The 27661-nt window shown below is 55.3% G+C and overlaps 1 protein-coding gene across 5 annotated transcripts in view; it reads left to right on the top strand.

Annotated features, from left to right (window-relative positions):
• Positions 1 to 2758: 2758 nt before the first annotated feature.
• Dgkz (diacylglycerol kinase zeta) overlaps positions 2759 to 27661 on the top strand; it is a 32264-nt gene continuing 7361 nt past the window's right edge. The window contains exons 1-13 of one of the 5 annotated variants that reach the window (XM_076847105.2): positions 17044 to 17184; positions 21901 to 22647; positions 22963 to 23071; positions 23380 to 23475; positions 23786 to 23863; positions 24907 to 24963; positions 25364 to 25432; positions 26262 to 26333; positions 26437 to 26553; positions 26646 to 26717; positions 27012 to 27107; positions 27372 to 27454; positions 27553 to 27613. In XM_076847105.2, coding sequence (XP_076703220.1) covers positions 21920 to 22647; positions 22963 to 23071; positions 23380 to 23475; positions 23786 to 23863; positions 24907 to 24963; positions 25364 to 25432; positions 26262 to 26333; positions 26437 to 26553; positions 26646 to 26717; positions 27012 to 27107; positions 27372 to 27454; positions 27553 to 27613 — 1638 coding nt within the window. In that variant the 5' untranslated portion in view covers positions 17044 to 17184; positions 21901 to 21919. Of the gene's footprint in view, positions 2935 to 4862; positions 5131 to 17043; positions 17185 to 17435; positions 22648 to 22962; positions 23072 to 23379; positions 23476 to 23785; positions 23864 to 24906; positions 24964 to 25363; positions 25433 to 26261; positions 26334 to 26436; positions 26554 to 26645; positions 26718 to 27011; positions 27108 to 27371; positions 27455 to 27552; positions 27614 to 27661 lie in introns of those variants that run through there. The other 4 variants (XM_076847106.2, XM_076847107.2, XM_076847108.2 and 1 more) reach the window with 4 other exon arrangements.

A 27661-nucleotide genomic window follows, 5' to 3' on the forward strand; every position in this document is an offset into this window, starting at 1 on the left:
TCCAGCTCTGTGGCTTGGATTGGGGTTTTAAGAATGGAGATTTTTAATTGGCCAAATATCAAAGGCACAGGCCAGCAGAGCTACATAGGCAGAATAGAACAGCAGGGGTCAGGACCACATGTTGAAGCAAATATGAAAAGAGAGGGAAGAAAGAACTGTTTATTGAGCACCTACTATGAATCATGCACAGGCACAGTGTGAGTTGAGAGAACATCTCTTTAGGGAAAGCCTGGACAAAGAAGCAAGAAAGTAAGAGGCTCAAGAGCCCAAGGAGGCCTGAAGGTCAGGCCAAGGAGCCTGGCTTGGCAGGTTTTGAGAGCAGAGGATGTCCAGGTCATGGTTTGAGTGTGTGGTGGCCTGGTACATTTCTTTTCCCCAGCTCCCACTTGCTCATCCAGGCCACAGAAAGTAGAACACCTCACCCTCTGGGGCCTCAATAAAGCCCAGAATAATTTTCTTACCCAGATTCCTCTTCCTGTGTGTACCTGGGTGTATTCTGAGGGGTCCCCAGCTGCCCAGTGCTGGCACGTATTGTCCTAGGAACTGCCAAGGGCATCCTCCCCAGCCCTGTGCACCTGGGCCTTCAAGCCTTTCCCTCCCCACCCCACTGAGAGAGCAAAGCTGCTTCCAGGGATACAAGCCCAAGGCGGCCCTGGTCCCGGGGTCAGTACCACTCTGCTCCGCGGCTCAGAGCCTCCAGCCTGCCTGGCTTCCCCTCCAGGAGCCCCATTTCCTGCCTTCTGCTGCTTCAGGGCTGCCAGAGCCTCAAATGGAAAACAAGCCCAGCCCCATTTCCTCTGTTTAACTACTGGAGCTCCCTGCAAAATGCCTGGGAGAGGAAGACTGGGCCCTGCAACAGTCTCCTTCCAGAATAGACCTTGGCCTGGAGGGCAGAGTCTCTGGTGGGCCCCAGCATACGGGTCCCACCTGGAGAGACTCAGAGATGATGGGCTGGAGGGAGAACCGTTGGGGAAAGAGGCTTCAAACCTGGCATTATCCCCAAACTTAGAAGAGCAATAGGAGTCTTATTTAAAAGTCTGGGCTTAGAATCTTAATTCCACCACTTACTAGCTGGGTGACCTTGGACTTAGTGACTCTGTGCCTCAGTTTCCCTGTGCAAGAGGAAGACAATAACAGTCAACCTCTTGGGTCATTAAAGGATACAATGAGCTAATTATATATTCTGTACAGCTCCTGGCCCAGAAGTATGCAAGCAATACTATTGTTTCTTATGACTATTAGTGATCCGTTGCATTAAGTGCATAGGGTAAACAAGTTATTGAAAAACATTATGCTCCAGTCATGAGGGACTCGCTGATCCCAGCACCAGACAGGGGCTTCGAAGGGTCGAGGTGGCATCGTGTGCATCCTGTGTCCACAGGTTTTGTACCGAAAGTGTCTGCTGAACTGAGCTGACACTGTTTCTGTCCTCGAGAAATTCACAGCCTTGCTGGAGTAACACACACATATACAATTAAAGAACTAATTATAGAGCAGTGTGATTAAAGAATGCTTGAGGAAAGCACGATTTTCTCCCCAGAACAAGCCCTAAGGATAAAGAGTAAGACGGACCACAGGTGCCAAGGCACACTCCTGTAATCCTAGCAACTCGGGAGGCTGAGGCCGGAGGATCCCAGGTTGGAGACCAGCCTCAGCAACTTAAGGAGGCCCTAAGCAACTTAGGGAGACCACTTCTCAAAAAAATAAAAAGGGCTGGGGATGTGGCTCAGTGGTTAAGCACCTCTGGGTTCGGTCCTGGTACCCCAGTCCCCCCCCAAAAATGAAAGAATAACAAGTAAGTGTACACATTACTATTTATTTGCCAAATCCTCATAATGGCTTCAAACTCCAGCACAGCCTAAGCTCGTGATCTTTCCAGTCCCTAGTCACATTCCTCTGGTTCCTGTTCTCCCAGGTCAGCATGTGAGGCACTCTCTTGATTCATTTAGGGCCGTTCTCAAATGTTGCTTCAGAGGAGTGCGGTGTTGTGTGCCCCCCTCCACCCTCCCCCTTCATTTTAGCTCCCTTCTTTATAGCACATGTCAATACCTGACATTGTATTAGGCATGAATGGTCAGTGTCCTGGTCATCTCCCCTGCCCCCAACCTCTGAGCCCTGTGACAGAGCCCAGCTTCCTTGCTTACCATGATACTTTCCAATACAGAGCCTGGTGCTTGTTAGACAGCCAATATGTTTTGATCGAATAAATTAATTTGCAAACCTTTTCACCTCCTAATTAACACATCTGTACTCTATGAGTCTGAGTTATTATTCCATTTTACAGATGAGAAAATTGAGGCCCATTAGTTTACCTGTTCATATCTTACCTTATTTCAAACATCTTCATTGCTGCTTTTACTACTATCACTGTCCCTGTGTTGGATGGTTGATGTACACAGAGAGCTGCTGTGGGCTGGACGTCCCCAGCCAGGGTACCAGGAGGCATCGTGAACTGAGAGACCTCAGCAGGGGCAGGTGGTAAAAATCAGACAAGCGAAGAGGAAAGCCAGGTCAGGTCGAGATGCAGAGTCGAGTCCAGACAGGCCTGGTGATTCTGGAGTTTCCTCCTGGCTGTGGGCTGGGCTTGTCCCCACCTGCCCCTTGCCCTCCCATGCAGCTCTTTGCCCAGCCAGCGTCCTGCCCCAGCCAGCGGAAGGCGCCTAAGAGCCCCATGGTCCTCTGCTTGGGCGGCCAGCGGCCTCTAGCAGGGCCCCCCCGGTCAGGAAGTGCCGAAAGAGGAAGAGAGTCGCCGGGCAGGATGAGCGCGCTGGGGGCTGGCCACAGTGCCGGGGGAGGCTGCAATGTGGCCGCAGCTCTGGGCCCCGCTGAGGCGCTGGGGACAGAAGAAAGGGAGCTGCCGGGGACACTGAGGCAGATGTGGCGCTACCGCTCCTGGGACGTGCCACAGATCCCAGCAGAGGCCCCCCAGGCACAGTAGGTACAAGGGTGGCCTGAGAGTGGGCATGGGGACCTCCGTCTCCCGGAGGGTGGCAGAAACAAGGTGACCTGTCTATCACCCAGCAGCTCTGTGGAGCCCAGCAGAGGGAAAAGAGGTTCTTGGCAGGGTGTTGGGAGCTCTGATGTCAAGACTGCTGGGTGGCAGCTTGGTGAAGGGCTGAGCTGCCTGGAGGCTAGGAGCTGAGGGAGCCACAGCAAGGCTGGGGAGAGGAGCGTCCACAGGGGTGTGGCATTTGGTGCTGGTGCTAAAGGTTTCTGAACAGGCTACAGGGCTTTGTGCAGACTCAGTGGGGTCCCCAGCTGCCCCAGGCTCTTCCCTTGGAGCTTGGTGTCAGTACCATTGGAAAACTTCCCCAAAGAAAGCACATGTACCCCAGGAGGCCAGCGTCAGGCCACTTGGGGACTTTTCTGCCAGCCTGGCACCAGTTGCTTACAGGAGGGCTGGGGCCCCACCACCCTGCTCAGAGCTTCTCCAGGCCCACAGGAAACTTGAAGGGAGCAAGGACAGGGGTTTGGGTGCTGACTATTTCTCAAAATCCCAGACTTGCTCACAGGTCATAGTACCCCCAGCCTTAGCTATTTGTGGTTGTCTCAGGCTGGAAAATGCCAGAACCCCAGAGGAATGGGTGAAAGTGAGGGTGACACAGGATGTGGCTTTGCAGAGTGAAGTGCAAACTGAAACAGTGAGCAGCTGGTGTGGGCACCAGGGTGGCAGGGTTAAGGGGGTGGAAGGCCGGGCTCCAGCCTCCCAGCCTCCCTGTGGGGCCATCAGACACCACCGGAGCTGTGGATCAACAAACATGTGTGATGGTTGTGTCCCCACAGGCGACTGTTCTGGTTCCAATTGCTCATTTCTGGAGGACAAATTCTGCTGCCTTTGGGGGTGTTTGTGTGTGCCCATGAGGTCTATTTTTGGGGTTGTGTGAAGAGAGAGGAATGAAGTTCTGTAACAGTTGTCCTGGGCGGGTCATTTGTGTGTAGGAGATAAATGTGCATCTCTACTTGGGAGTATAAGTGGATGAGCTTGTAGGCTGTAACTGTTGTCCTGATGTGTGATATTGGATGGAGTGTGTAAGAGGTGTGCAGGTGACCCCTGCAGTGTAGGAGCCACTGGACATTGTGTGTGTGTGTGGGAAATTCGTGTAGGACAGAATACAGGATTGGAGGCCACTGTGAAGAGCCGTGGAAGGATGACCTTGAGAGACGTGGAAGTTCTTTGTTGGTGTGCAGGAGGGTCATTAAGTAACTCTGGGCTGCCCAGTGTGAGGCTGGGGTGGGAAGTCTGAGTTTGAGTAATGAGTGAGCTGAATTGTGTGAGAGGCGTGTCTGCTCTGTGTCCATGGGGAGCGTTGTGTGACTTTCATTCCGTGGGTGAGATTTGGGAGAGCCAAGGGGGTCAGGGTGGAGATCGTAGGAGTGGCTGGGTGAGCACAGTGTGTGAGTGTGCGAGAAAGCAATATATTCCTTGTGGATGTGGGAAGGGAGGTGGTGACGACCGCCCTCGCGGGTGTACACTTGAGTCTGTGGGTGTTTGGATGCGGGAGAGCTACAGGCAGAAGACGCCCGGGTGCACACAGTGCGCGCGGTGTGTCAAGCCAGGAGCTTCTGTTCAATCCAGGCTGACCCGCCCCGGGGCCGAGGAGGCGGGGCTTCTGTTGCTCCGCCCCTCCGAGCCTCCTCGCGGGCTGCGGCGCGGGCTGCGGCCAGCAGAGGGCGCCGTGGGCCCTGTGCCGCTGCGCGGCCGAGGGGGCGTGCTCGGCGGCGGGCAGGCAGCGGCCCGGCCAGCTATGCGGGGTCCTGCGGCCGCGGCTGGCGGCACTTCCTGGAGCGGCAGCGGCGGCCGCTTCCCGGGCACCTGGGCGTGGGGCGCGGAGGCGCGCGGCACGGGGCGGGCGGAGCGAGCGCGCGCCATGGCTGCGGCGGGCGGCGCGGAGCGGGCGTGCTGAGCCCCGGCCGCCGGCCCGGCATGGGCGTCTCCCGCAGGCCCGCCGCCGGCCGGGGCTAGGGCCGGATGGAGCCGCGGGACGGCAGCCCCGAGGCCCGGAGCAGCGACTCCGAGTCGGCCTCCGCCTCGTCCAGCGGCTCCGAGCGCGACGCCTGTCCTGAGCCGGACAAGGCGCCACGGCGCCACAGCAAGCGGCGCTTCCCAGGGCTGCGACTCTTCGGGCACAGGTGAGCTGGCCGGCGGCGGGACGGGCACCACGGCACTTTCCTCGGCCACTGGCGGGACGGGCCATGTCGGAACTAACTCCCAGGGGTGTCTCCCACTGGCACGTCTGCCTTAGCGCTGGCACGGCATGGGGGTCATCCCCCAGCACCCGGCGCGGGCGGTCCCGGTCGTCCCGGTCGTCCCGGCACTGGCACCTGCAGCGTGAGCCTCATCTGTAGCACCGGGCGGACTCACTCCCAAACCTCCAGCGGGGAGAAGGAATCTCCCTGGGCATCAAAAGGCAGGGTACCCATGACCGGTCACCCACCCCTTCTGGACACTGATAGAACAGGGCCTCCCCGAGCCTCTTGGCACAAGTGAGGCGGGGATCACACTGCCCTTTGCGCGTCCGTGGGACCCATTTGCCTGCCACCTCTGGCATCTGCTGAATGTGGCCCCGCTGATACTGTCACGACACATGGCTGTGCCCAGAGCACTGGCCACTGACTTAGTTGCTCAACATTTTTAGCTTCTCCCTGGGTTTCGGGGTATCTGGCCACCTGCTCTACCTCCGCTCTTAATTAGCAGGGAAACCCCGGCCGCTTCTGGTGGGCAGTCATCTCTTCCCCTACCACGTTCCAGTCCTTGCTGGAAAAGGGATGAAGTGGGCTGTAGTCTGGAGTCTGTGCTTGCTGTTCAAGTTCTGTTAGGCTCCCTCCCTCCAGCACTCCAAATGTCACCATATTGTGCCTGTGACAGAGCTTTGACCAGGACGCTGGTGGGGAACTGGGGGAGGGTATGGAAAGATTGAGTGCAGGCAGTTGGTGGTTGTGTGCTGGTCCTGCCTGCCCTCTGCTGCCTGCCCTTGCAGCTCTAGGGTAAGTGAGGGAAGGTGCTGCCCCTGGGGTACCCCACCTGGCTCTCTGAGTTTTTCTTGTCTGACCCTGGCCCTACCCTACTGGCCAGAGAGCTTGTAGCCAATCAGCTAAGGACCCCAGTGCTACCTCAGAATGGACTCTGACCACTTGGACTCTGCCCAAGCCCTACCTCTCTCTTTTCTGCAATTGCCAGGCTTCATGGTATTCAGCGCCTCCTGGGCTTTGCCCTGTTTCTTCCAAGGGTAGACTATCTACCAATAACCTGGGCAGTTTTCTGTTGTGTGGGTTGGTGTAACTATGATGCTGACCAGTGCCCTCTGCCAGCTTTACTCTAGCCAAGGGCCCTGCTCTTTGCACCTAACACTTTGTCACTGAGCACACACTATGCACAGAAATCTGGATCCTTACACTGGCAGATGGAGCTCCCTGGGCTCTCCTAAAGCCATGTGGGCTTCAATGTCATGTAAAACAGGGCAGGCAGTGAGACTTCCAGTACTTCTGTTTTGTCACCCACAGCCCTGCAAGATGGAACAGTTTACACCCAGCTCTGCAGGATGTAGCCTCCAAAGTTCACAGGCTCCGAGGGGGAGGGAGGGGCTCCACCAGAGGCTTCCTGTCACTGCCCACAGGGCACCAAGTGTTAGGTGCTTCTGACCTGTAGCTGTACCCCTTTTGAAGGGCACAGGTTTGTGCATGTAGAGATGAGCCTCAGGCACATTCTGGAGGAAGAACAAGAAACCAAAGAACTGACAGGTACCTTTATATAATTGCCTAAAATAAGCAGGATAGGTGTTGTTTCTTCATTTTTTTTTAATAGATAAAAAAAAAACAGGGTCAGAGAGAGAGGTGCTTTGCCCAGAATCACATAGCAAGAAGAGGCAGAGACAGTGTTTGAACTCAAGTTGGTTTGATTCCAAAATCTACATCTCTCTGTGTATACCAGGATTCCAAACAGAACATCACAGGGGAATGGGGAACTTTAAGAAATACTCGGATTCCTAGATCTTGCGCTTGGCATGTCTGGCTCATCGGATATGCAGGTAGGGCTTGGGCATTTTTTTTTTTTTTAAGAGCTTCCCAGGTGTGTTTCTCAAACTTGCTCCCAAGTTTGAGAAACACAGGTTTACATCACTCTGGGCATGGTAAGCCAGGATACTTAATGAGAAGAAAATCAAAGAGCACCTTTGGAAGCTTGGAAGGAGTATCCATTGCTTGGTAGCACTTTGCTGGGGGCAGCAGGGCCTTCAGAGACCAGAGGGATGAGGCTTTCCCCTGGCAGGCCTGGAAGCTAAGAATCAGTGCCTACAAGGGCTGACCTCCCTCCTTTCACTTGATTTGATGCAGGGGAGTGACGTTTAGAATAGTGCCCCTGCTCTGGGGTCTGCCCTCTTTAATTCTTCTTTCTGGGCCAGTTACCATTTTTGGCTGATGGATGGCCACCAGTAAAAATTCTCAGAAACCTTCCTTCCATCTTCTGCCAGGCTCCATGCTCATTCATAATGTCATTCTTGCTGCTTAGACACCATCCTCTTTAGATTCCTATTCTGCTTCCCCATCCCACCCACATTCACACTTCAAAACCTTGGGGCTGAGGGGTCTGATAAATGAATGGGCAGCATTCATTTATTAGGAGGGGGTTCACGGGTAACAGACGGGTGGTGGCTGCTTGAGCTGTGTTGGGAGCACTGTACTGGTATCTTGGCTCACCTGGGAGTTCCAGGAACAATTATTGCCTAATATGAGTTTGGCAGGGGGGTGTGATGGCACATGGGCCACAGGTTTGCCATCTCTGGTCCATTCAGAAGGAGCAGTCTTTGTGGCATCTTACTTAAAGAGCCTTTTCCTTAAAGCCAATCTCTGTCCCCTGCAACTGGCATCATTTTCTGGGAATCTGGGGAGCAGTTTGCCATCTCCCTTTTTTTAGCCCAGTGAGACACAAAACTGAGCTGTGATCCTCCCCAACTTATGGATTCTTCCCGCCCCCAGCTCCATCCTGCCTCACTTCTCCTTGCTGGGAACCATCAGCCCCGTCCCTGAGGAGGAGAGTGAAGAGGAGGTGTAGGCCTGTTCTAATCCCCAGGCTTCCGGTTTTCTTCTACCCTGAGTTAGGAGGGCGGGACCTTTGCATTCAGGTTCCAAGGGCCTAGAGGGTTGGTCAGTCATAAGTGGGAGGGAGGTTGACTCCTCCTCCTGCTCTAGGACCCACTGGGAGAGAGGGAAGACTTGCTTATCCTCTGGCTTGATCCCAGCAGCCTGATCCTGGGCAGGTCGCACGGTTTGTGGATTAGCTGGTTTTGCACCCCAGGGGCATCAGAAATTACCTAGCACCTTGCACATCTAGACAGAAGGAGCTTTGGCCGACAGAGCCCCTGGGAGCCTGAGCATCTGCTCTACCATCTCCTGCCCTTCATTAAGCTCAAAGTCATAAGCTCTCGGAGGGCAGGAAACGCACCTGTCGAACAAGTTTGAGACAATAGGTCTCATTTATAGACAGTGCCACATGGCCCCAGTGAAGACTGTTCTGAAGTCAGAGGGTGCCCGCCAGGCAGTCTAAGCAGCAGCAGACCTTGTTTGGGTTGGTTTGCAATGAATGGGGAGGGACATGTTGAGGGATGCCACTCATTCAGAGAGAGAACCCTGTCTGTGGTGCCAGGATGTCTGGGAGCAAAAGGGAGCCTCTGAGCGGTTGTCTCAATTAGGCCAATGATGGGAACAGCACAGGTGGCTGTGGGAGGCAGGCTCTGGAGTCCTTGGGTTCCAGCCAATTTGGGGAAGAAAACGGGGCCTCAGTGACCAAGCTGAGTCCATCTCACTGTTCACTGCCCACACAAGGCCATGTGCTGGAATATGGAGCTTGTGCGGGTGGGGAAATGAGGATAAGAATCTCCTGGTCCCCATCTGCTGCCACCTGGCCAGAGCCTCTGGCCTGATGATTGAGGGAGGAGATAGGTGATTCCTGTCTTTTTTGTCTATGTGCCGTAGTCCAAAAAGGTTAAATCCCAGGAGGTGGAGCCACCAGGATTTGTAAATGGCACAAGAAAGCACAAGATTGAGTGTCCTCTCAGGCAAGGACAGAGGAAGGACTAATGACCCCTGGTAAGAGAAAGCCTAGGTCCTGGGTAGCTGGGACTGGGAGAGAGTGACAGGCCTGCCCTCCTCATCTTCCTGGAGGCCTCTCCAGAATTCTTCAATATCTTCACGAACCAGCCAAGCAGAGGAGGGGGTCAGTCAGGTTATCTGGCCTTGAGACTTGGGCTGAGCTGGTCCCTAAAGGAATCAGGAACCTGAGTCCCTTCTGCCCCTACAAAGGCAAGAGAGTTTAGAGCTGCTCTGCAGTTTCTGCTCTGCAGTATCACTGGAGGGACACAAGGGGGCAACAGCTGCCACTAGGGGAGGACAAGGGGTGAGGAGATTCTCGTGGCCAGTTCACTTGCTCTTGCTGTGAGTGGACTCATGGACATCTCCTGATGGTGAGTATCTGATATTCTGGCTGCCAGGGTGGAGCCAATCAGAGTGAGGCAGAAGGTGTATGCTTCCATCGCTGACCCCATCCCTCCTGACCCTGAAGATCAAGGCCCAGACAGGTAGCCTTGACTCAGCTGAGGTCTCACAGCTGGGTAGGGGTTGTCTGGAATCTAGCGCTGGTCTTGGGTACTGGGGGTTGAACCCCGGGCCTTGTGCATTAGGCAAAGCTCCACCCTGAGCCACACCCCCAGCCTCCAGCATGAGTCTCTTAGCTCCCAGGGCAATGTTCATTTGTGCCACATCACAGGACGCCAGAACCTTGCCTGTCTTCTGAGAAATCCTCATCTGGCCCTTTCCAGCCTGTCTTCTGCCTTTTTTGACTGTCCTGGAGGCTGCCGCTGATCCTGAGCAGCCCTCTTAAGTCAGCACAGGGAGAGGCTATGTGTGTCTGTGTGAGGAGGGGGAGCAACTGCACCTGCTTCCAGACCCACGCCCCCCTCCTTCCTGGAACTCTTCTGGGTGCTGCCAAGACTTGTTTCTTGCTCTTCTCAGCCTCCTCCTCTGTTCCATCTGGGGTCCCCTGATGCCCTCAGGGTATCAGGCTGTGGTACTGTTCCCCCATCCCCTGTGCACTCAGCATGGTAGGAGAAGGGTAGCCTGGAGCAGGGACCAGATGGCTTGTGGAGCTACCATCCTCCCGCCTTTCCTCTCTTCCCTTGCCTAGGCTGACACTGTAGACACGGGGTGGGAGAGTGGGTCTGAGTGAGGCCAAGGGTTCTTCCTGAGCAGGGAAGTTGGGAGTTGAGGGAGGAGCACCCCCCACACAGGTGAGTTCTGTCAGCTCATCTCTTTCTGGCCACTAACAAGTGCCAGAAGCTTGTAAACCCAACAGTTTCATGAAATCTTCACAATGTACAATAGTTGGTCTTAATTCCCGTTTTACAGATGAGGAAACCAAGGCTTGGAGAGGTCCGGGGCTAGCCCAGGATCTTTTTGGGTGTGTATGCTGGCGATGGAACCCAGAGGTGCTTGACCACTGAGCCACATCCCCAGCATCCTCAGCCCTTTTGTTTTTTATTTTGAGACAGGGTCTCTCTAAGTTGTCCAGTCTGGCCAGGAACTTGAAATTGTCCAGTCTTAGCCTCCTAAATCACTGGGATTACAGGCGGGCACCACTGTGCCCGGCTCTGGCCCAGGATCTTGAAGCTCACACTGGAGCCAGCCTTAGGGTCTTCCACAACACTCGGCTGCCCTACTTATTAACACTCTTTTCTTGTGTTTTCCATCCCTCAATTGGTAGAGCCTAAGAAGGAGTTTGAGTGCTTCATGGGGTTTAGTGAGAAGTAATTTGCCTCACGTGGAAGCAGTGTGAGACCCTGAGTTGATCTGTTCCTGGATTCCAGGGCAGGACTGCCACCAAGATCCCTAGCTTCAGGAGGCAGAGGTTGGGCTGTAGAGATCCTAGGTAGGAGCTTGGGGCTGGAAGCTGGTTGTCCCTGGCTGGATCTGAAGTGGAAGGGCACATCTGTGACCTTTTATCCTGCTTGGTAGGTACAGAGGGCAGAAGGCCCAAAGGGTAAGTTCAGAGGCACCCCTGAAAACCCCCCTGGGTCAGTGGGCGGCCGATGGTGGGGAGACACTGGGCAACATTTATACCCAGCACCTTCTCCCTCTACTGTCACCCGCTCCCCGTTGTTCCTGGCAGACACCAGTGCAAAGCTCCCCTGGAGAGGCCTCTCATCTGCCAGGGCTGAGCCCCAGCAGCACAAGCCAAAATAGCTGTCTGGGAGCCTGGGCCTGCACCACCCACGCCCCAGCATCTTGCGGGTTAACAGCTTGCTGTCTCTCCGCCCCCCTTCCCCAACTTGCTGACATTTTGCAGAGAGGCGGGGGTGGTTGTGAAAGGGGGCAAGCTGGTTCCTGCTCCCCCACCCACACAGACGCCCCACTGACACAACCTGCCACTGCCCACCCACCTCTGGAAGGCATCCCTTAGGGGGAGACCTGCCTTCCTGTCTGCCTGTTATGAGACAGTGACACACCATTGAAACTAGCTGGTGGGGGAGACCAAGGGCAACCCAGGGAGCTGATCTCCCTCTGAGAGTCCTTTTAAGCGATTATTTAAGAACCCTTTTTAAAGCATTACATATTTTGCAGTTAGAATACTGTACAGAATAATGAACTGCCCACCACTTATCTTGGTCAAATCTAACCATTCCATCCTATTAGCTTTAGGTAGAGATAGAGGCCAAGAGTCTTCCCCAGAGGAAACCAGAAGCCTCATTTGGGTGTTTGTTGTTCTGTTCCTGTTCTTAAAGTGTGTCTAGTCAGTGTGCATCTCTACCAACATGTAGTACTGTTGGTAATTATCAAGGTTTTCACCTTGATCTAAATAATTCCCTGGACATATTCTAAGCTTGTTTCTCCTTGGCCATTGTTTTAGAGAGTTGCCCATCTAAGACCCAAGCTCAAGGGCACCGGGCTTACCCTGCCGCTGACTCCCCTGTTGTCTTCCGTTGGACATTCAGGAGGGTTGCCGTAGGCGCCCCTGCGGGTAATCCTCCAGAGGCCATCTGGCACCCTGCTCCTTCTGTAGTCCGCCCGCAGTGCTCGGTTACTGGCATGTGTGTCTTTAGCTTAGACACACGTCGCCAAAGTGAGTTCCAAAGTGGTGGTCCTGTGTATAGGCCTCTGGGGGCATTTAGTTCCTTTAAACTTCTGGTAAACTGAGGAAACGGTTACCATGACAACACTTTCTCTTTCAAGCATACAGCGATCCAGTGAGGAGAACAAGGTAGGCATTCACCTGGTTTATCAGAGGAGAGTGAGGCCCACACAGATGAAGAGGCTTAGCCTGAGGTGGTGCTGGTTAGCCTCAGAATCCCTTTGGACCTGTTTCCAAATCCACATTGAAGACCTGAGTTGCCTGTGGCTCGGCATTTAGGCACAGTTCCTAATCCAAACTCTGTGGATTGCGTGGACTCCTGGAGAGAAGGTGGACCCTGGGTGCTGATAGCTGAGCTACAATCTTCCAGGTAGTGAGGGAGGCCCCTTTGGGATGGGAGCCACTGCCCACTCCGATTCTCCACGGCTTTCTTTATGAGACCCAAACAGCAGGATTGGGTGACAGAAAGTCACAAAGCGGGCACAGCAGGGGCTGCCTTGGGTGCCTAGGGCTGGGCCTGAGGTTTCAGAAGGTTGGGGGGATGTTAAATCTTGAATGAGGGGTGAGTGGGGATGTTTTGCCTAGCAGATGGGGAATGGAGCTTGCTGCAGACACAGGAGAAGGTGAGGCGAGGGAACTAGTCACCAGAGACGAGTGGGGGTTGGGGCGCTGTAACAAAGGGGCCCAGTTGGGAGATTCAGGGGGAGACATACTGGCCTTCCCTTGAGGGATCACTTTCAGTGCTGTCTTCAGGACACAGGACTCCACCCAGACCAGCAGCTTGTCTACCTAGTGCTAGCAGGAACCTCAGGAGGAGGCCCTCAAGCCCTGATCCACTAGGCTGTGGGGACCCTTCACTTTCCCTCACTTCACTCTCAGGCCACACCCGGCACTTCTACACCCTGGGGATGCAATTACTAGCAGTACGATATCTCTGGGGCTCACGGTCTTGTGGAGGTGCAGACTCCCAAACCAGGATTGCTGGCCCAGAATAACTGAGAGAGGGCGTGGGAGCAGCTAACCCCCTGGGAGAGGGGGCTGGGGAGAACTTTCTGGCAGATCCAATATCTGAGCCAGCTCTTACAAGATGAGAGGGAAAGAAGAGGCAAAGTTCAGTAAGCAGAAGAGCAGACTCATATTCCAGTATAGAAATTTCAGGTGCTAAGCGCAGAGGCATGTACCATGTGACAAAAGCGTTTAGAGGCAGAGGTCTGGACCTTGGAGCACACTGTAGTGTTCACACCCCAGCTCTGCTGCCTCTAGCTGCGTGGCCTCTAGCAGGTCACTTAACCACCGTGTGCCTGCGCCTCAGTTTTCTTACCCATGATCGGAGGACACAGGTAATAGGGATAACCATTAATTAATTTTATAGGATGAATAGATCAATATTTGTAGAAAATTTAGAGGCATGCAGTGGCTGAGTGAGGTATGTTTTTGTCAAATAAAATAGACAACATAGGAAATAGCTGGGGGGCTATTGGCAGTGGGGAGCCAGCCATACTGATGAGTGCCTTCAAAGGAGTTCTGGGGGCAGCAGGAGGACAGCTGGAGAAGAGGTGCTAAAAGGATGAGTCAGTTTCTCCTGCTCATTCCACATGCCTCTGTCCCAGATCTGGCAGGGGCCAGGCCCTGAGACAAGGCCCCAGGACATGAAGGAGAAGAGACTGGGGACATTTCCTTAAGGAGCTCAGTTAGAATCCTGGCCCAGCCCCCAAGCATCTGAGGCAGCCAGCCCTTCTTCTCCCCTCCTTGCCTCACCCCCACCTTGTGACTTTGTGTCACCCAATCCTGCTGTCCAGGTTTCATAAGGGAAACCATGGAGAACATGGAGTGGGCGATGGCTCCCAGCCCAGAAAGGGGCCTTCAGCTGTCACTCAGATCTCCTGGAAAGGAGAGGAAGGTAGCCACGAAAACAAAGGCTGTTACCATCCCCTTGTACCCAACAAAGAGAAGTGGCTTGGGCCTGTGGCCAGCCCTTGGGTGCGGTACCCAGGGGAGGAAGCCCTTCTCTTCCCTGAAGGTTGTGGCCCCTCCTCCACGGAATTCCCTGTTCCTTCCTCCTGAGCTGAAGAGCAGTAAACTCCAACTGACTGTCCGGCCTGTGCTGGTGTGCCCAGTGGACCAAGGCCCAGCCCCTAGGAACTTGTGTTCTGATGGAGGAAGGAGGTGTGGGCCTGGAAGAAGCAGGCTTTCCGGGGCTCCGGTGGCACAGCAGCCAAATGGCTGATGTGAAGGCCTGGGCATGCCTCGGCTGGCGGCTGGAGCAGCTGCAAGCAGTGGACCTTTTGAGAGCCCGTGGGGAGGGAGGCCTGGGTTCAGAAAGAAGGTGTGCCTGGTATGGGGCACCATTTTTATTTGAGCACCTGACAGACAAGCTAGTCAAACTTGGGTATCTGGCGAACATTTTCTCAAAAATGAATAAAGTGAGCCTGTCACTTGGAAAATAGTGAGCTGGACAGCCAGACTGGACAGAAAATGGTTGGCTTGGTTAGAACCGAGGGCTTGTGTCATGGCCAAGGAGACTGAGTTAGTACCACATCGCAGAAGCCACTTTGGCCAGGCTGGAGGATTTAGAACCCACTGTGAATCAGCAGGTAGTAAGGTATGGTCCTCGAGTGTTTTGGGGGTTGATGAGGGAACCAGGTGTACAGAGCTATTCTGGTTCGCAGTTGGCTGTTCTAGGTGCACCTGACCTGAAGTTGCGGAAGCCGTCGGGGTGCAGCTGCTGGAGTCTTCACACCCATCCCAACCCCCCCCCCCACACACACACATATCACTGCACCCACTCCATACTCTCAGGTGTTTTTTTTGTTTGTTTTTTTTTTAAGTAGTAAGAATCGCCGGGTGCAACGGCACATACCTATAATCTCAGCAACTTGGGAGGTTGAGACAGGACAGTTGCAAATTCAAGGCCAGCCTCAGCCACTCAGCGAGACCCCTTTTCAAAATACAAGTGGCTGGGACGAAGCTCAGTGGTAAAGTACCCCTGGACTCAATCCCCAGTGCCAAATAACAAAGAAGTTAAAATTACTAGCTTTATTAAGTCAAGACCCTGAGCATTTGTCTTTTTAATATCCTGGGTGAGGAACTACGGAGCAAGCAAGACAAGGCACTTTTGCTGCTGCCGAGCCTTGGTGAGGCCGCCACGTCGCAAGCTGTACCCATCACTTTTTTTTAAGGAGCACCATTTTTACTTGAGCACCTGACAGACAAGCTGGTGAAACTTGGGTATCTGGCAGACATTTTCTCAAAAATGAATGAAGTGATCGAGCCTGTCACTTAGAAAATAGTATCAGTATTTGTTGCCAGTGAGAAAATTTGAGCTTTAGAACACAGATGAGATTTTTGGAAACCTTGTATCCACCTTCTAGATACAGATAACTTCCCAGGATTTAAAACTTTCTGATGAGATCAGTAGTGATAGCAAATGTGATCTTTTGATATTGTCTGATGAAATGTGTCAAGATCTGGAAGACCTGCATAGCCCAGGAAATTAATATTCTCCAGTGATCACGCTTGATGTTACAAAGTTCACATTGCAAGATAGCCCAGGCCTGGTGGGGTGACCCATAGCCCCAGCCACTCTGGAGGAAGAGGCTGGAGGATAGATTGAGCTCAGGAGTTCAAGACCAGCCTGGGCAACATTGTCTCAAACAAACAACCTGCAAGATAGTCCCAGAAAAAGGTCATTAATATGCCCTCAGATTCTACCTTTCAGCAAACCTTTAGCAAACTATTACTTGTCATATTTGGTGTAGAAGCTAAGAAGAATGTTTGTAGCTACTGAAAAGGCTGGTAAACTATTCCTTCCTTTTCTGATTACACGTCAGTGTGAGTTCTCCTCTTGTGCTTCAACTGGAGCAACCTGTAGTAATAGGCAGCTGCAGGAGTGGATGTTGCCCGAGAACCCAGCTGCCTTCTGGTAAGCAGAGGTTCGCAAAAACATGCAACAGTGCCACTCTTTTAGCTAATATTTTAGTTTTAGAAAGTATAGTTTATTTTCATAAGCATGTTATCAAGGTTAACATGAGATTCTTGTTTTTAAATGAGTTAATAAAATTTAAAACATTTCTCAGTTTTAACTCTGGATATGGTAAATTTTAATAGCTGCCCCCCCATCCCCGCCCCCACAGGAAAAAAAATTTTTTTAGAATCTTCAGTAATTTAAGAGTGGAAAGGGATCCAGAATCCGGACATTTGCTGCCACTCTAGATCCTAGGGAGCTATAGCAGGACTGTGAGCTAGAGGATGGCATTCCAGGTAGGGTACGTGTGACACACCTGCCCTGTCCTGGGTGTCCTTTAGCTTGGCACAAGCAGGGGCAGTTCTGAAAGGCTTTCTTGGCAGTGCCAGAGGACACATGCTCTGGAATCCCCAGTCAGCCACCAGCCCTTCTGGCCCCATCTGTTCCTCAGGGACTGTAGGCCACCTGTAGGGAAACTGCCTGTCTCCTGCATGATAATGCTGGTGAAGGAAGCTTTCCTAAGGTGTGAAACACTTCACAGTTATTTATGTTTGTGGTTGTTTTGTCTAGAGCTTAACTGCCTCGGACACCAGAAAACCTGTCCATGGGACCCAGCACTGTTTTCTTGAAGGGGAATCTTGTTGGACCCCCACCTCTCCCTCCTTAGTTAGACCTTGTCCCTGAGCAAGCTGAGGCATGGCCTGGGCTCTGCAGGGAAGAAAGGCTATTGATTGGGCTGTCACGCAGCCTGGCTTCCAGACTTGGGGAAGAGGAGCCAGGAGGCAAGGCTCGTGCGCCTTTTGTGCCACCGGGTGCCACCCGCCCACCCACCGCCTGCCTGCTGCAGGGCCTGGAGCCACCGCTGGGAGAGGAAGTGCAGTCGGTTACCAATTGGGCTATTTTCATAACGGCTGTCACAGGCTAGGGGGAGGAGGGTGGCGGGGGGGAGGGGGCAGAGAAGCAGCCACTGCAGCTCGCGCTCCAAACTAGGACTTGCTCAGCGGAGGCCGGTAGCCCAGAGCTGGAGCCAGAGCCAGAGCTGCCCGGAGACCCAGCCCCCACCTGCTTGCCCACCTCCCGCCTGCCATCCTGCCTTCCAGATCAGGTCAACGGGGCTCCCCTGACCCTTCCTTGCCTTCTGATCCCTCCCTTCTGTATTATCTGGGTGGGTCTGGAAGGGGTGGATCCGAACGGGCCCAGGCACCACTGTTCCTAGAGGAGGGACTTACCCTGTCAGGTCCACAAAGCTGATGGAGAAGGAAAAGGTCTGGTCAAGCTCACACTCCTGCCCAAGCCAGGGTGGGCCCTGGAAGGTAAACATCCTACTGGCCTGGGCCCTCCCTTACTGTCCAGCCCTGGCCCCCTGGATCCCTGTGTGCCTTTGTGTTCTGCAGGATCCTTTTAGTGAGTGGAGGCCTGGGGAAGTCAGGACCCTGCCTCTCCCACTCCTGGGGATGTGCGGGCTCCTTTCCAGCTCTCCCACCTCCTCCGCTCCTACCAGGGCTGTGGGAGCCGAGCAGCCAGATGTGGCTTCTGGCCAGCAGCCCCCTGGGGAGGCAGCTGCAGGCCCTTTCTCTGGGGCTGCTGGAATAGGAGCATCATGCTCCATGCCTGGCTTCACTGAGCAGGGGACTAGGGACCCTGGCCACAGCATGGAATGGCCACTTTAGCTGGATCCCACCGAGTTCCTGTGCTAGTTCCTCTGGAGGCAGAGGAGGCCCCAGGGATCAGCCTGATGCCAGAGCCAAGGGCACTCTTCACAGCACAAGCAGACGCCCAGGTGGCACAGGCTGCCAGGCTCTGTTCCTCATGTGGTGAGTGGTAGCCGCCCAGGCATGCCTGCTTCCCATTCTGGGATTCCACCCCCGCTGTGGACAGGAGACCCTATGAGGTGGCACAACCACAGGCTCTTGGTCCGTTTGGATGTGGGCCCCGCCATGCCCCTGCTCTGCCAGGTATCGTCTGGTACCTTATGTTCACCATTGCTTCAGAGCCACCCTGTGCCAACCTTGGGAACTAGGAGGTATGATCTCCATTTTGCAGATGAGAAAATGGAGAATCAGACTAGTCAACCACTCTAGGGTAGCAGTGGCAGATGCAGGGTTCCAATGTGCTTGGTCCTTCTCACTTGCTGTTGGCGATAGGAGGTGGGCTGACTGGAGGCCAGGATTCTCCCTGGCTGGAAGCTGAAGCACGGGCTCCCCACCCCCACCCCACTGTGCCTGCCTCAGCCCCACCATTGCAGCCTTAGTCATCTTGAGCACATAGTCAGACACCACTACACCTGTCCCCAGGTGTCCTTGTGTTCCCACTGGCCTCCCGTCGTCAGGGCAGGGCTGGAGGTGGACAGGGGGCCCCATGAACCCTTTTCCTTCTTGTCTCCTTGGATGTGGCAGGTTTCTTCCAGGGTCCGGCAGGAAGCCAAGGGGCAGCCACTTTGCTGTGCTGTCAGTGTCAGAACCCTGTGGGGCTTCCTGTAGTGACCTTTATGTGTCCTGTGTGGTGTGTCTGAGGTGAGAAGAAGCTGCTGCTGGGGGCTGCGCCATGGGAGAGGCTCAGGCCCAGGCAGGGTTTCCAACAGGTCCAGGCTGGGCTTCTGGTGAGACCCAGAAGAAGCCTCTGCAGAGATAGGAAGTAAGGAGTCAGGCGACTGCTGACCAGAGGACAGAGGTTTCTATGGAGACCAGAGGAACAGGAAGCATGGGACCTGGGGGAGGGGAGAGTGGGAGCCCAGAGGTGTGGGTGCCTAGCAGGAGAGCTTGTCATAAAACCTGAGCCAGTCTCACGGTCTCCTTGGACAGACAGGGAAACTGAGGCTGGTGACACGTGGTCGCGCAGTGCCGGTGCTGCCTGGCCTGCCTCTTAGGCCTGCCCCACTGGGTAGCTGAGGACTCTGCACACATGGCCTCCTGGCAGCATGTGGGGCTGGGCTCTTTAGGAGCACCTGTAAACTGTCTCCATGTTGTGATGGGGGTTCAGGCCACCTCTGCCTCCTGGCTCCTGTCATTAGTACAGGTCTGGGACAGCGGGCAGGGCTGGCCCTTACCACCACCCAGGGAGCACAGCAGCACCTCCCCCACCCACACTGTGGCCTTTTGTTTTCTGGGTGACACTAGCATCAGGCGGTGTGTCCGGGTGACTAATCTGCTCCAGGCTGGGCAGCTGTCACAGGGCAGCCTGGGCAGACGGGTGGGGAAAGCTGACACCCTGGGGAGTGCCGGCAAGCCAGTGTCCTGGCAGCAGTGGTGGCTAGGCCTTCAGGAGCCTTCCCAGGACACAAAGCAGACCCCAGATCAGGCAGACCTGGGCACAGGTCCCAGTTCTGCCGCTGGCTGACCGGGTGACCGTGGGCATGTTACTGCACCTCTTCAAGCCATTTCCCTCATCTTGCGAAGGAGCTGCTGGTCCTGCTTCCTTCCCGGGGCTGCAGTAGGAATCAGATGAGGCAATCAAGGGCTTACCCAGAGCCTGTCACTGTCACAGGACCAGAGCACATAGAATAGCTAGTATATCATTCCCTTCCCAACCCCTGAGTCCCCACCTCAGGGGCTAAGAGGAAAGACCCAGTGCTTGTCCACCTGGGGTGCAGGGCTCACCACCAGGTAGTGTAGGTTCCCACACTGGCTGCATGGGGATTGGCTGTGGACTTCGGGCAGCACCTCTCTGCACCTAGTTTCCTCAGCAGGAATGTAGCGCACAGTACCATTCCTCAGGGTTGCTGTGGTTTATAACATACGTGTGTCGAGGGCTCAGCACAGTGGGCAAGTGAGAGTTAGCTGGGATGATGCCAGTTTTAGGAAATCAGGGACAGTGTGCCCAGGCCTGCTCTCCTATCCCTGGGCTCACCTCCTGCTCAGTCCATCTGGTTTGAGGGGACCGTCTTTGGGGGTGAGAGCTCTGTTTTGCGCCGCCTGTTTTGAACACTGCTTCTTCAGGCACAGCAGCCTCGCTCTCTGATGGCGCCGGAGCTCAGAGCCTTCTGCCCACTGGCCCTCTGCTTTCACCCTGCACAGGTCGTGAAGCTGCCTGCGAGACCACAGGGCAGCAACAGGGCAAGGACCGGGAGGCACTAGGGGTGCAGCCATCCTCTCTGGCCCTGCTCCCTCCTGCCCACCGCTGGTCTAGGGCACACCCCCATATCCGACTTCAGCCAGACCCTCCTGTCAGCCTAGGCAACATCATTTCATGGCTGTGACTTGCACTCTGTGGCTGCTGGGGACTAGGCTGTCCTACCCCCATGGACTTCTCCCCAGGCTCAGGGCACAGGGCCCAGAAGATGGGGGTGCTCTGGAAGCATCACCACCCTGAGCTGTACCAACTTCACACCCTCCTCAAAAGTTAGGAGGCTGGGTATGGTGGTGCACACCTGTTAATACAGCACCTGAGGAGGCTGAAGCAGGAGGATCACAAGTTCAAGGCTAGCCTTAGTAACTTAGGTGGACCCTGTCCAAAAATAGAAAATAAAAAGGCTGGGGATGTGGCTCTGTGGTTAAATACCCCTAGATTCAATCCTTGGTGTCCTCCCTCTCCCCCCAAAAAAGAAGTATGGGCACAAGAACCAGCTGCCAGTGGCCTGTGGAGGAGGGAAGGGCGGAGAGGAGGGAAGCTGGCGAAAGGAACCCAGCTCAGAACAGCATGAGGGTGGCCGTGGGGTGCAGGATTGTGTCCGGAGCCTCTGCCTCCTTGCAGGAGGGAGCTCTGGGAAGCTGGTGCTTGGAATTGTGGGTCGTGGGCTTCTAGAGCAGGCTTCCTCAGCAGCAGTACTGGCAGGGTTTCCAGGCATGGCGCATGGAGTGTCGTATCTGCCCCTTCAGAAAGGTGGAGATAGAGTCATTGGGAACAAGAAAGTTCTTAGAGACAAAGATGTGCACACTTGTCGGTCCAGGAGGCTTTTCTTTTGGCCCAAGCCTCTTGCTTCCAACCCCTGAGTGAAGACAGTGTGGCTTTCCCTGAGGGGCTGACATTCCTGGTTTCTAAGGCCTGATTTCCCCAGGGTCTCTGATTCCTGAACCAGAGTCATAGGTCTGTGTTCCTAGGTGCCACCCTCACTTGGGCTGACCCCAGGGCTGGGATTAAGAGTTCTGGGGTCTTATCAGGACTGAATTCCTTTGCGGGGTGCCTTGTGTTATAATCATTGCTTGGTTTGGGCCCTGTTCCAGCAGGGGACCCAGCCTGTTCCACATTCAGGGCAAAGCAAAGGCTGGCTGTGTGTGGTGGCGCATACCTGTAGCTTCCCCAGTTCAGGAAGCTGAGGCAGGAGGATGGCAAGTTTGAGGCCAATGTGGTCAACTCAGCAAGACCCTGTCTCAAAAAAATGTAAAGGGCTGGGGATGTGGCTCAGTGGTCGAGCACCTCTGGTTCCATCCCCAGTACTGGAAAAAACAGATAGAAAAGGCCAAAAAAGGCTACTCAAGAAGGAAAGGCCCCGGGCCCCACAGCCTGCCTGTGCCCGCTCAGACTCCCAGTTTTTCTTTTCTTTTCCACCACCTTCTGGCAAAGGGATGAGGCCCTTTAGGTCCTGGGCTTTATGGATTCTGGTGCCTAGGCAGTGGAAGCCCCTTTTCCTTAGACTTCAGAGACAGTCTGGGGTACAGCTGGGGAGAACGTTCTTGCCCCAGTAGCTGTAAACGTGGGTTCCTCTGTGTATCCTTCCTGTACCCTGAAACACTCTGCTCATGGAAGCCAAAGACCAAGGTTATCCTTACCCTTAACTCCAGTGTCCCTTCTCTGTTCATGGGGCATGGGCTGTGAAAGGGCTCCTGGGCACAGATGGCCACAGCCTGGCTGAGTTCCTGATATTCCTGGTCTCTGTGCTCAACAGCCACCAGCCTGCCCCTCGCATGGAGACCTTCTTTAGGAGACATTTCCAGCGGAAGGCACCAGGCCCTGGAGCGGGGCAGCGGCGGCCCAGCGGTGTGGGGCTGGTCACGGGCAAGGCCCGGCGTCGCTCCCCTGCAGGGCAAGCCTCCTCCATGCTGGCCCAGCGGAGGCGCTCCAGTGCACAGCTCCAGGGCTGCCTCCTGGGCTGCGGGGTGGGCACCCAGGGTACCAGCCGCCGTCGCTCCAGCACCGCGCCCCCTGCCTGCAATCCCCGCTTTGTTGTGGAATCCGTGCCCACCCCTCCGCCTGCCACCGTTGGGGCTCAGCTTCTGGGTGCACCTCTGCTCTTGGCTGGGCTTGTGGGCATGAAAGAGGAGGAGGAGGGTGTCCAGGAGGAGAATGTGACTGCCGGGGCATCAAGTGCCACCCAGCCGGGCACCAGGACACCTCCCAACACTGCAGGCACCCGGCTGCTGCCAACTCTGCCCCGATGCCTGCGTCGAGCCTCCTCCCACCTGCTCCCTGCTGATGTGGTGTATGATCACGCCCTCTGGGGCCTGCATGGCCACTATCGTCGCCTCAGCCAACAGCGGCCCTCTGGCCAGCACCCTGGCCCTGGGGGCCGAAGAGCCTCAGGCACCATGGTGGGCGCCATGATCCCTGCCCGGGTGCGCCCGCTGACCCGCAGGCGCCAGGTAGCCCTGCGGCGCAAGTCGGCAGGACCCCAGGCCTGGAGCACCCTGCTTGTGTAGGTATAGCTGCAGTAGGGGGGCTGTGCTGCAGCCTCTGAGGGGCTGGCTGGGGGTGCGGGCCTCAGAGCTCTGCCTGGCCCCTCTGGGCAGTGCCTGAAGCCAGCTCACCCAACAAAGCTATGAAAAGGGCTGAGATGCCCACAGGGAGCCTCAGTGCCTGGGCTGCTGTGGGATCCTCTCCTTTCCCTCCTGTCCCAGTCTTGGCCTTGGTGGAGGCTACATGAGGGCAGAGATCCCAGGTGACAGGGAAGGAAGTAGAATCAACAAGTGTACAACTGGCCCTAGAGCCTCAGCTGTCCCCCTTTTTGTAGGAAAGCTATCACCAAGTCGGGCCTCCAACACCTGGCACCCCCTCCCCCAACTCCTGGGGCCCTGTGTGGCGAGGCTGAGAGGCAGATCCGGAGCACTGTGGACTGGAGTGTGAGTAGCTGGGTACTGGGAGAGGCGTGTTCCTGAACACCACAGGCATCGGCCCCCCTGGGCTCTGGGACCTGGGAGCAGCCCAGGCCTAGAGATCCTCTGAGCAACTGAGAGAGGAGCCCTGGGCCAGTGGAGTTTGGCAGACTTCCTGGGGGTGGCTTCCCTTGAGCCAGACCTAAGTAGTAGTGAGTGGGAAAAACAGGAAAATAGATTGTGGTAACTGGAACAGGTTTGTCTTGTGAGATGGTGCTGCTGGTGGGCAGGGGAAGCTGCAGGTATGCACTGAGCATGTTCATCCTGTGGTCTAGGAGTCAGCAACATATGGGGAACACATCTGGTTTGAGACCAACGTGTCGGGGGACTTCTGCTATGTTGGGGAGCAGTACTGCGTAGCCAAGATGCTGGTGAGTGAGCACTGCAGGGCTTGCTGCCCCCTGGCGGTGAGGCAGGGTCTAGACGCCTGCCGGCCAACCTCTGCAGGTAGACAGCTATAGCCCTTCCCAAAGGTGAACACAAGCTCTCACCTGAGCAATCCTGCTTGGGCTGCCTAGGAGCGGGAGAAATGGGCTTTGTCCTGAGGCTGGATGCTGGGGCTTGAGATCCTGATGCACAGAGAAGCTGTGCTGGGGCAGATGCAGAAAACTGCTTGCCCTGAGGCAGTGTCTGGGATGGAGTTTCCTGGTGCCTCAGGGGCCCTCTCTTTTTTTCTTGCAGCAGAAATCTGTGTCCAGGAGAAAATGTGCAGCCTGCAAGATTGTGGTGCACACCCCCTGCATTGAGCAGCTGGAGAAGGTGAGTGTGGCCACTCAGCCTCTCTTTTGGGTGTGGAAGCACATACACTTGTATATCTGCATACAGATGTGTGCATTACACAAACATCACCTGGGTTACACAGCTTGTGTGGTAGTGAAGACTCAAGGACCCTGGAGCCAAAAATGCCTGCATTTGAATCCTGCCTCCCCCCATTTCTTAGCTGTTGTACCCAGTGCCTTGAATACCTGGCATAGAGTGGGGTTTGTTGTATATGACTCAACAGCATGAAGTGACAACGGTATTGTACCGTTCTATCTTGTCCCAGCTAACAAATAGAAGAGGCCATGGAATGTGCTAAAGTCTGCCCCTGTCCTCTACATTTTGCTTGTTCAGAGACCTTTCTCCCAAGGACCATTGGGCACCATGTGTCTGCCGCTGGGGGCATGTCTGGGCACTGGTGGGGGGAAGGGAACACTGGTGAGTGGGCCCATCAAGGTAGGTGGGGTGGATGAGGCTCCCCAGCCTGCAGAAGCCAGGCCAGCATTCGGGAGACTGTGTAGGACTAGGAGCGGCATGAGCAAGGCCCACGTGGCTGCTTCCCTTGGCCCAGGAATCACAGAGCCTCCCTAGAGCCTCCCAAGAATTGCAGAGACTCTTCTGAGGCTGCAGCAGGGACAGTTAGGAAAAGAGGAGTAGAAACAGCCCTAGGCACTGCAGCCCTATTGACAAAGGTGGAAATTGAACCTGGGTTCACCCCATTAGCTAAGGGTCTCCAGGGGCTGCTCAACAGAGCTGTGAGCAGGATGGGGTTCCTGTATTTACCTAGGTCTGGAGTGCCAGAGGGTGGGAAGAGTAGAAAAATGAGTAAACCGTGGTCCCAGTTTAGTAGGAGAGGGCATGAAACGCTCAGCCTCTTCATCCCAGAATCCTGGGCAGAGGAAGGAAAGATCCCTTCTGGTCAGTGGGCATGTTCCAAGGGTTACTGGGGTAATCTGGGGCTCCCTCTACCTTTGATGGTGACTTTGGATGACCATGTCGAAAGGAGATTCTGACATTTTGGTGGTCATTGCAATGTCTCACAGATAAATTTCCGCTGTAAGCCATCCTTCCGGGAATCTGGTTCCAGGAATGTCCGTGAGGTATGTGTGCACTGTGCTTAGGGTCAGGGAGGCCCCAGGTTCCTGAGGGATTTCTCTGTAGTGCTTCCAGAGTGCCACTAGGGGGCTCAGCTCCTTCTAGGCAGCTTGGGGTCTGGGCAGGTCCTGGGATGAGGCTCTGAGTCTCCCAAGGCCAGGCCTGACTGGCGCTGCCTGAGAGAGCTGGGCATCGTGTGCCTCTCTGTGTCCCCCAGCCCTGTCTTTCCCTCCTAAGAATCTCAGTCTTCCCTCCAGGCCACAGATAGAAGTCTTCACATGCAAGACTGCAGAGAGCCCCGTAGCCCCCAGCCCTCACCATGAGACATTGAGGGGCCTAGGCCGTGCTCAGGGTCAGCCCTAATTCACCCCTCCAGTGATATTTTTCTTCCCCCTCCTCCCCCAGCCAACCTTCGTACGGCACCACTGGGTGCACAGGCGACGCCAGGATGGCAAGTGTCGGCATTGTGGGAAGGTGAGGGTCCTGCCTAAGATTGCTATCTGCCTACTGCCCATGGACCCTGTGTGTTCAGCATGGCCTGGCCCCACCAGCTGTGGCCCCAGAGTGCAGACTCCCCAGCTGGCTCTAAGCCTGGCTGTGGCCACTTAGTCTGCAAACACCCTTGCCACACTCTTGGTCTCTGGGCTAAGGAAAGTTTCCTTCTAATGTGGTAGGTCTAGCCTGTTTTGAACTTGGGGGAGGGAATTCTTTGAGAACCATGTAGACTTTTTCATTCATTAATTCAGCAGATATTTATTGTGCAAATATTGCATGCCAAGCCCTGAGCTGGGCATCGGGTTCCTGTCCCCGAGGGGAACATGGCTGAAGATGGACTGCAGAGCATCTTCCCCAGCACAGCCCGCAGTTGTTTTGTTCACTTACTTTTTCCCTCTTGTCTGTCTCCTTCAGCAAGTGCAGGCTCTCAGAGCTGCAGGGGCTCGTTCCTCCATTTAGGCTTTGTTAATGTTTTGTGGAGGGGAGAGGGAGTGAATGCCGTGGGTACCACAGGAGGCCGTGCAGCACTTCGGGGGCCCGGCCAGCTCTGGAGGCAGGAAGGAGGGGAACCCAGAGTTGGGCAGTGGTTGGCCCTCAGATCCTCAAGAACACATGTGCACCCAGACTTTGCAGTTAGCTCTAGTCATGGGCCCCTAGCTAAGCATCCCTGCCCTTGAGGCTTATTGTGTATTTGGGGCTTTTTTCTTCTGCGCTCAGTTTCCCTGTGTGGAGAGAGGTTGGCAGCAGAAGTGGGTCAGGGTCTATGCTTTAGGTCACCCTGTGCCCCAGCCTCCTTGTCCACCTTCAGGGCTTCCAGCAGAAGTTCACCTTTCACAGCAAGGAGATCGTGGCCATCAGCTGCTCCTGGTGCAAGCAAGCGGTAAGAGGTGACCCCACCCCATGGGCCTATGCCACACAGTGCTGAGCTTGGGTCCCAGGACTCAGCCTGGCCCAGCTCAGCCTGGCCCGTCACTCCCCTCCAGTACCACAGCAAGGTCTCCTGCTTCATGCTGCAACAGATCGAGGAGCCCTGCTCCCTGGGGGTCCACGCAGCCGTGGTCATCCCACCCACCTGGATCCTCCGTGCTCGGAGGCCCCAGGTGAGTCCTTCCCACACCCTTGGCATCTCCCACACTCTTGCCAGACAAGCCAACTCGCCCTCCTGGTCACCAACACCCCATTTTCCTTGCAGAATACCCTCAAGGCCAGCAAGAAGAAAAAGAGAGCGTCCTTTAAGAGGAAGTCCAGCAAGAAAGGGCCTGAGGTTAGATAAGGGGCTGGTGGGAGGGACGAGTTGAGGGCCAGAAAAGGGGAGTCTGTTCCTTGGGATCTGGAGCCCCTGTTGCCAGCTCAGCCTTCAGCAGGTCAGTTAGGGCCTACAGGCCTGATGAGGGCAGAAGATGGCTCCAGTTTTCCTTATGGCCAGGTTCCCCATAAAGTCTGACCTAGTTGGTACCTGAGGGTATGGTGTGGGATGGGGTGTCATCCAGGGATCTGCTGAGGATGAGGGTAGGGTCTCCAGGGCAGGAAAGAGCCTCAGAAACTGTGTGTCTCCAAGGAGGGCCGCTGGAGACCCTTCATCATCAGGCCGACCCCTTCACCCCTCATGAAGCCCCTGCTGGTGTTTGTGAACCCCAAGAGTGGGGGCAACCAGGTGAGCACAGCTTTCCTCTAGAGAGATTGCCATAGGGGTTGGGGTCACTCCCACCTGCCAGTTGTTCCAGCGTCCATTTCAGTCTTCCAACCCTGGCCCTCTACCTCAGGGATCCTAAGAAAAGCCATCTCTGTCCCTCACCCCTGCTGAGCCTGGTTCCACAGTCACATCCTTTTCCCTGTGCTTCTTTTCCCCATTTCACCCCGACTGCTTCCTCCTGTCCCCCTCACCCCTTCTACAACACTTGGCTCCCTGTTCCCCCAGGGCGCTAAGATCATCCAGTCCTTCCTCTGGTATCTCAATCCTCGACAAGTCTTTGACCTGAGCCAGGGAGGGCCCAAGGAGGCGTAAGTCCTTGCCCAGGTTCCATGGGGAATGGCAGGGGGCTTGCCTGGCTCTGGGACGTGGCACATATCCTGACTCCATTCTGTCTTCCCCGGCCCAGACTGGAAATGTACCGCAAAGTGCACAACCTTCGGATCCTGGCGTGCGGGGGCGATGGCACGGTGGGTTCAGTGTGGTGGGTTTTCCCGGGGCCTGGATGGGGCCTGCGG

This window comes from Callospermophilus lateralis, chromosome 2 (assembly GCF_048772815.1).
Source record: "Callospermophilus lateralis isolate mCalLat2 chromosome 2, mCalLat2.hap1, whole genome shotgun sequence".
Classification (NCBI taxonomy): domain Eukaryota; kingdom Metazoa; phylum Chordata; class Mammalia; order Rodentia; family Sciuridae; genus Callospermophilus; species Callospermophilus lateralis.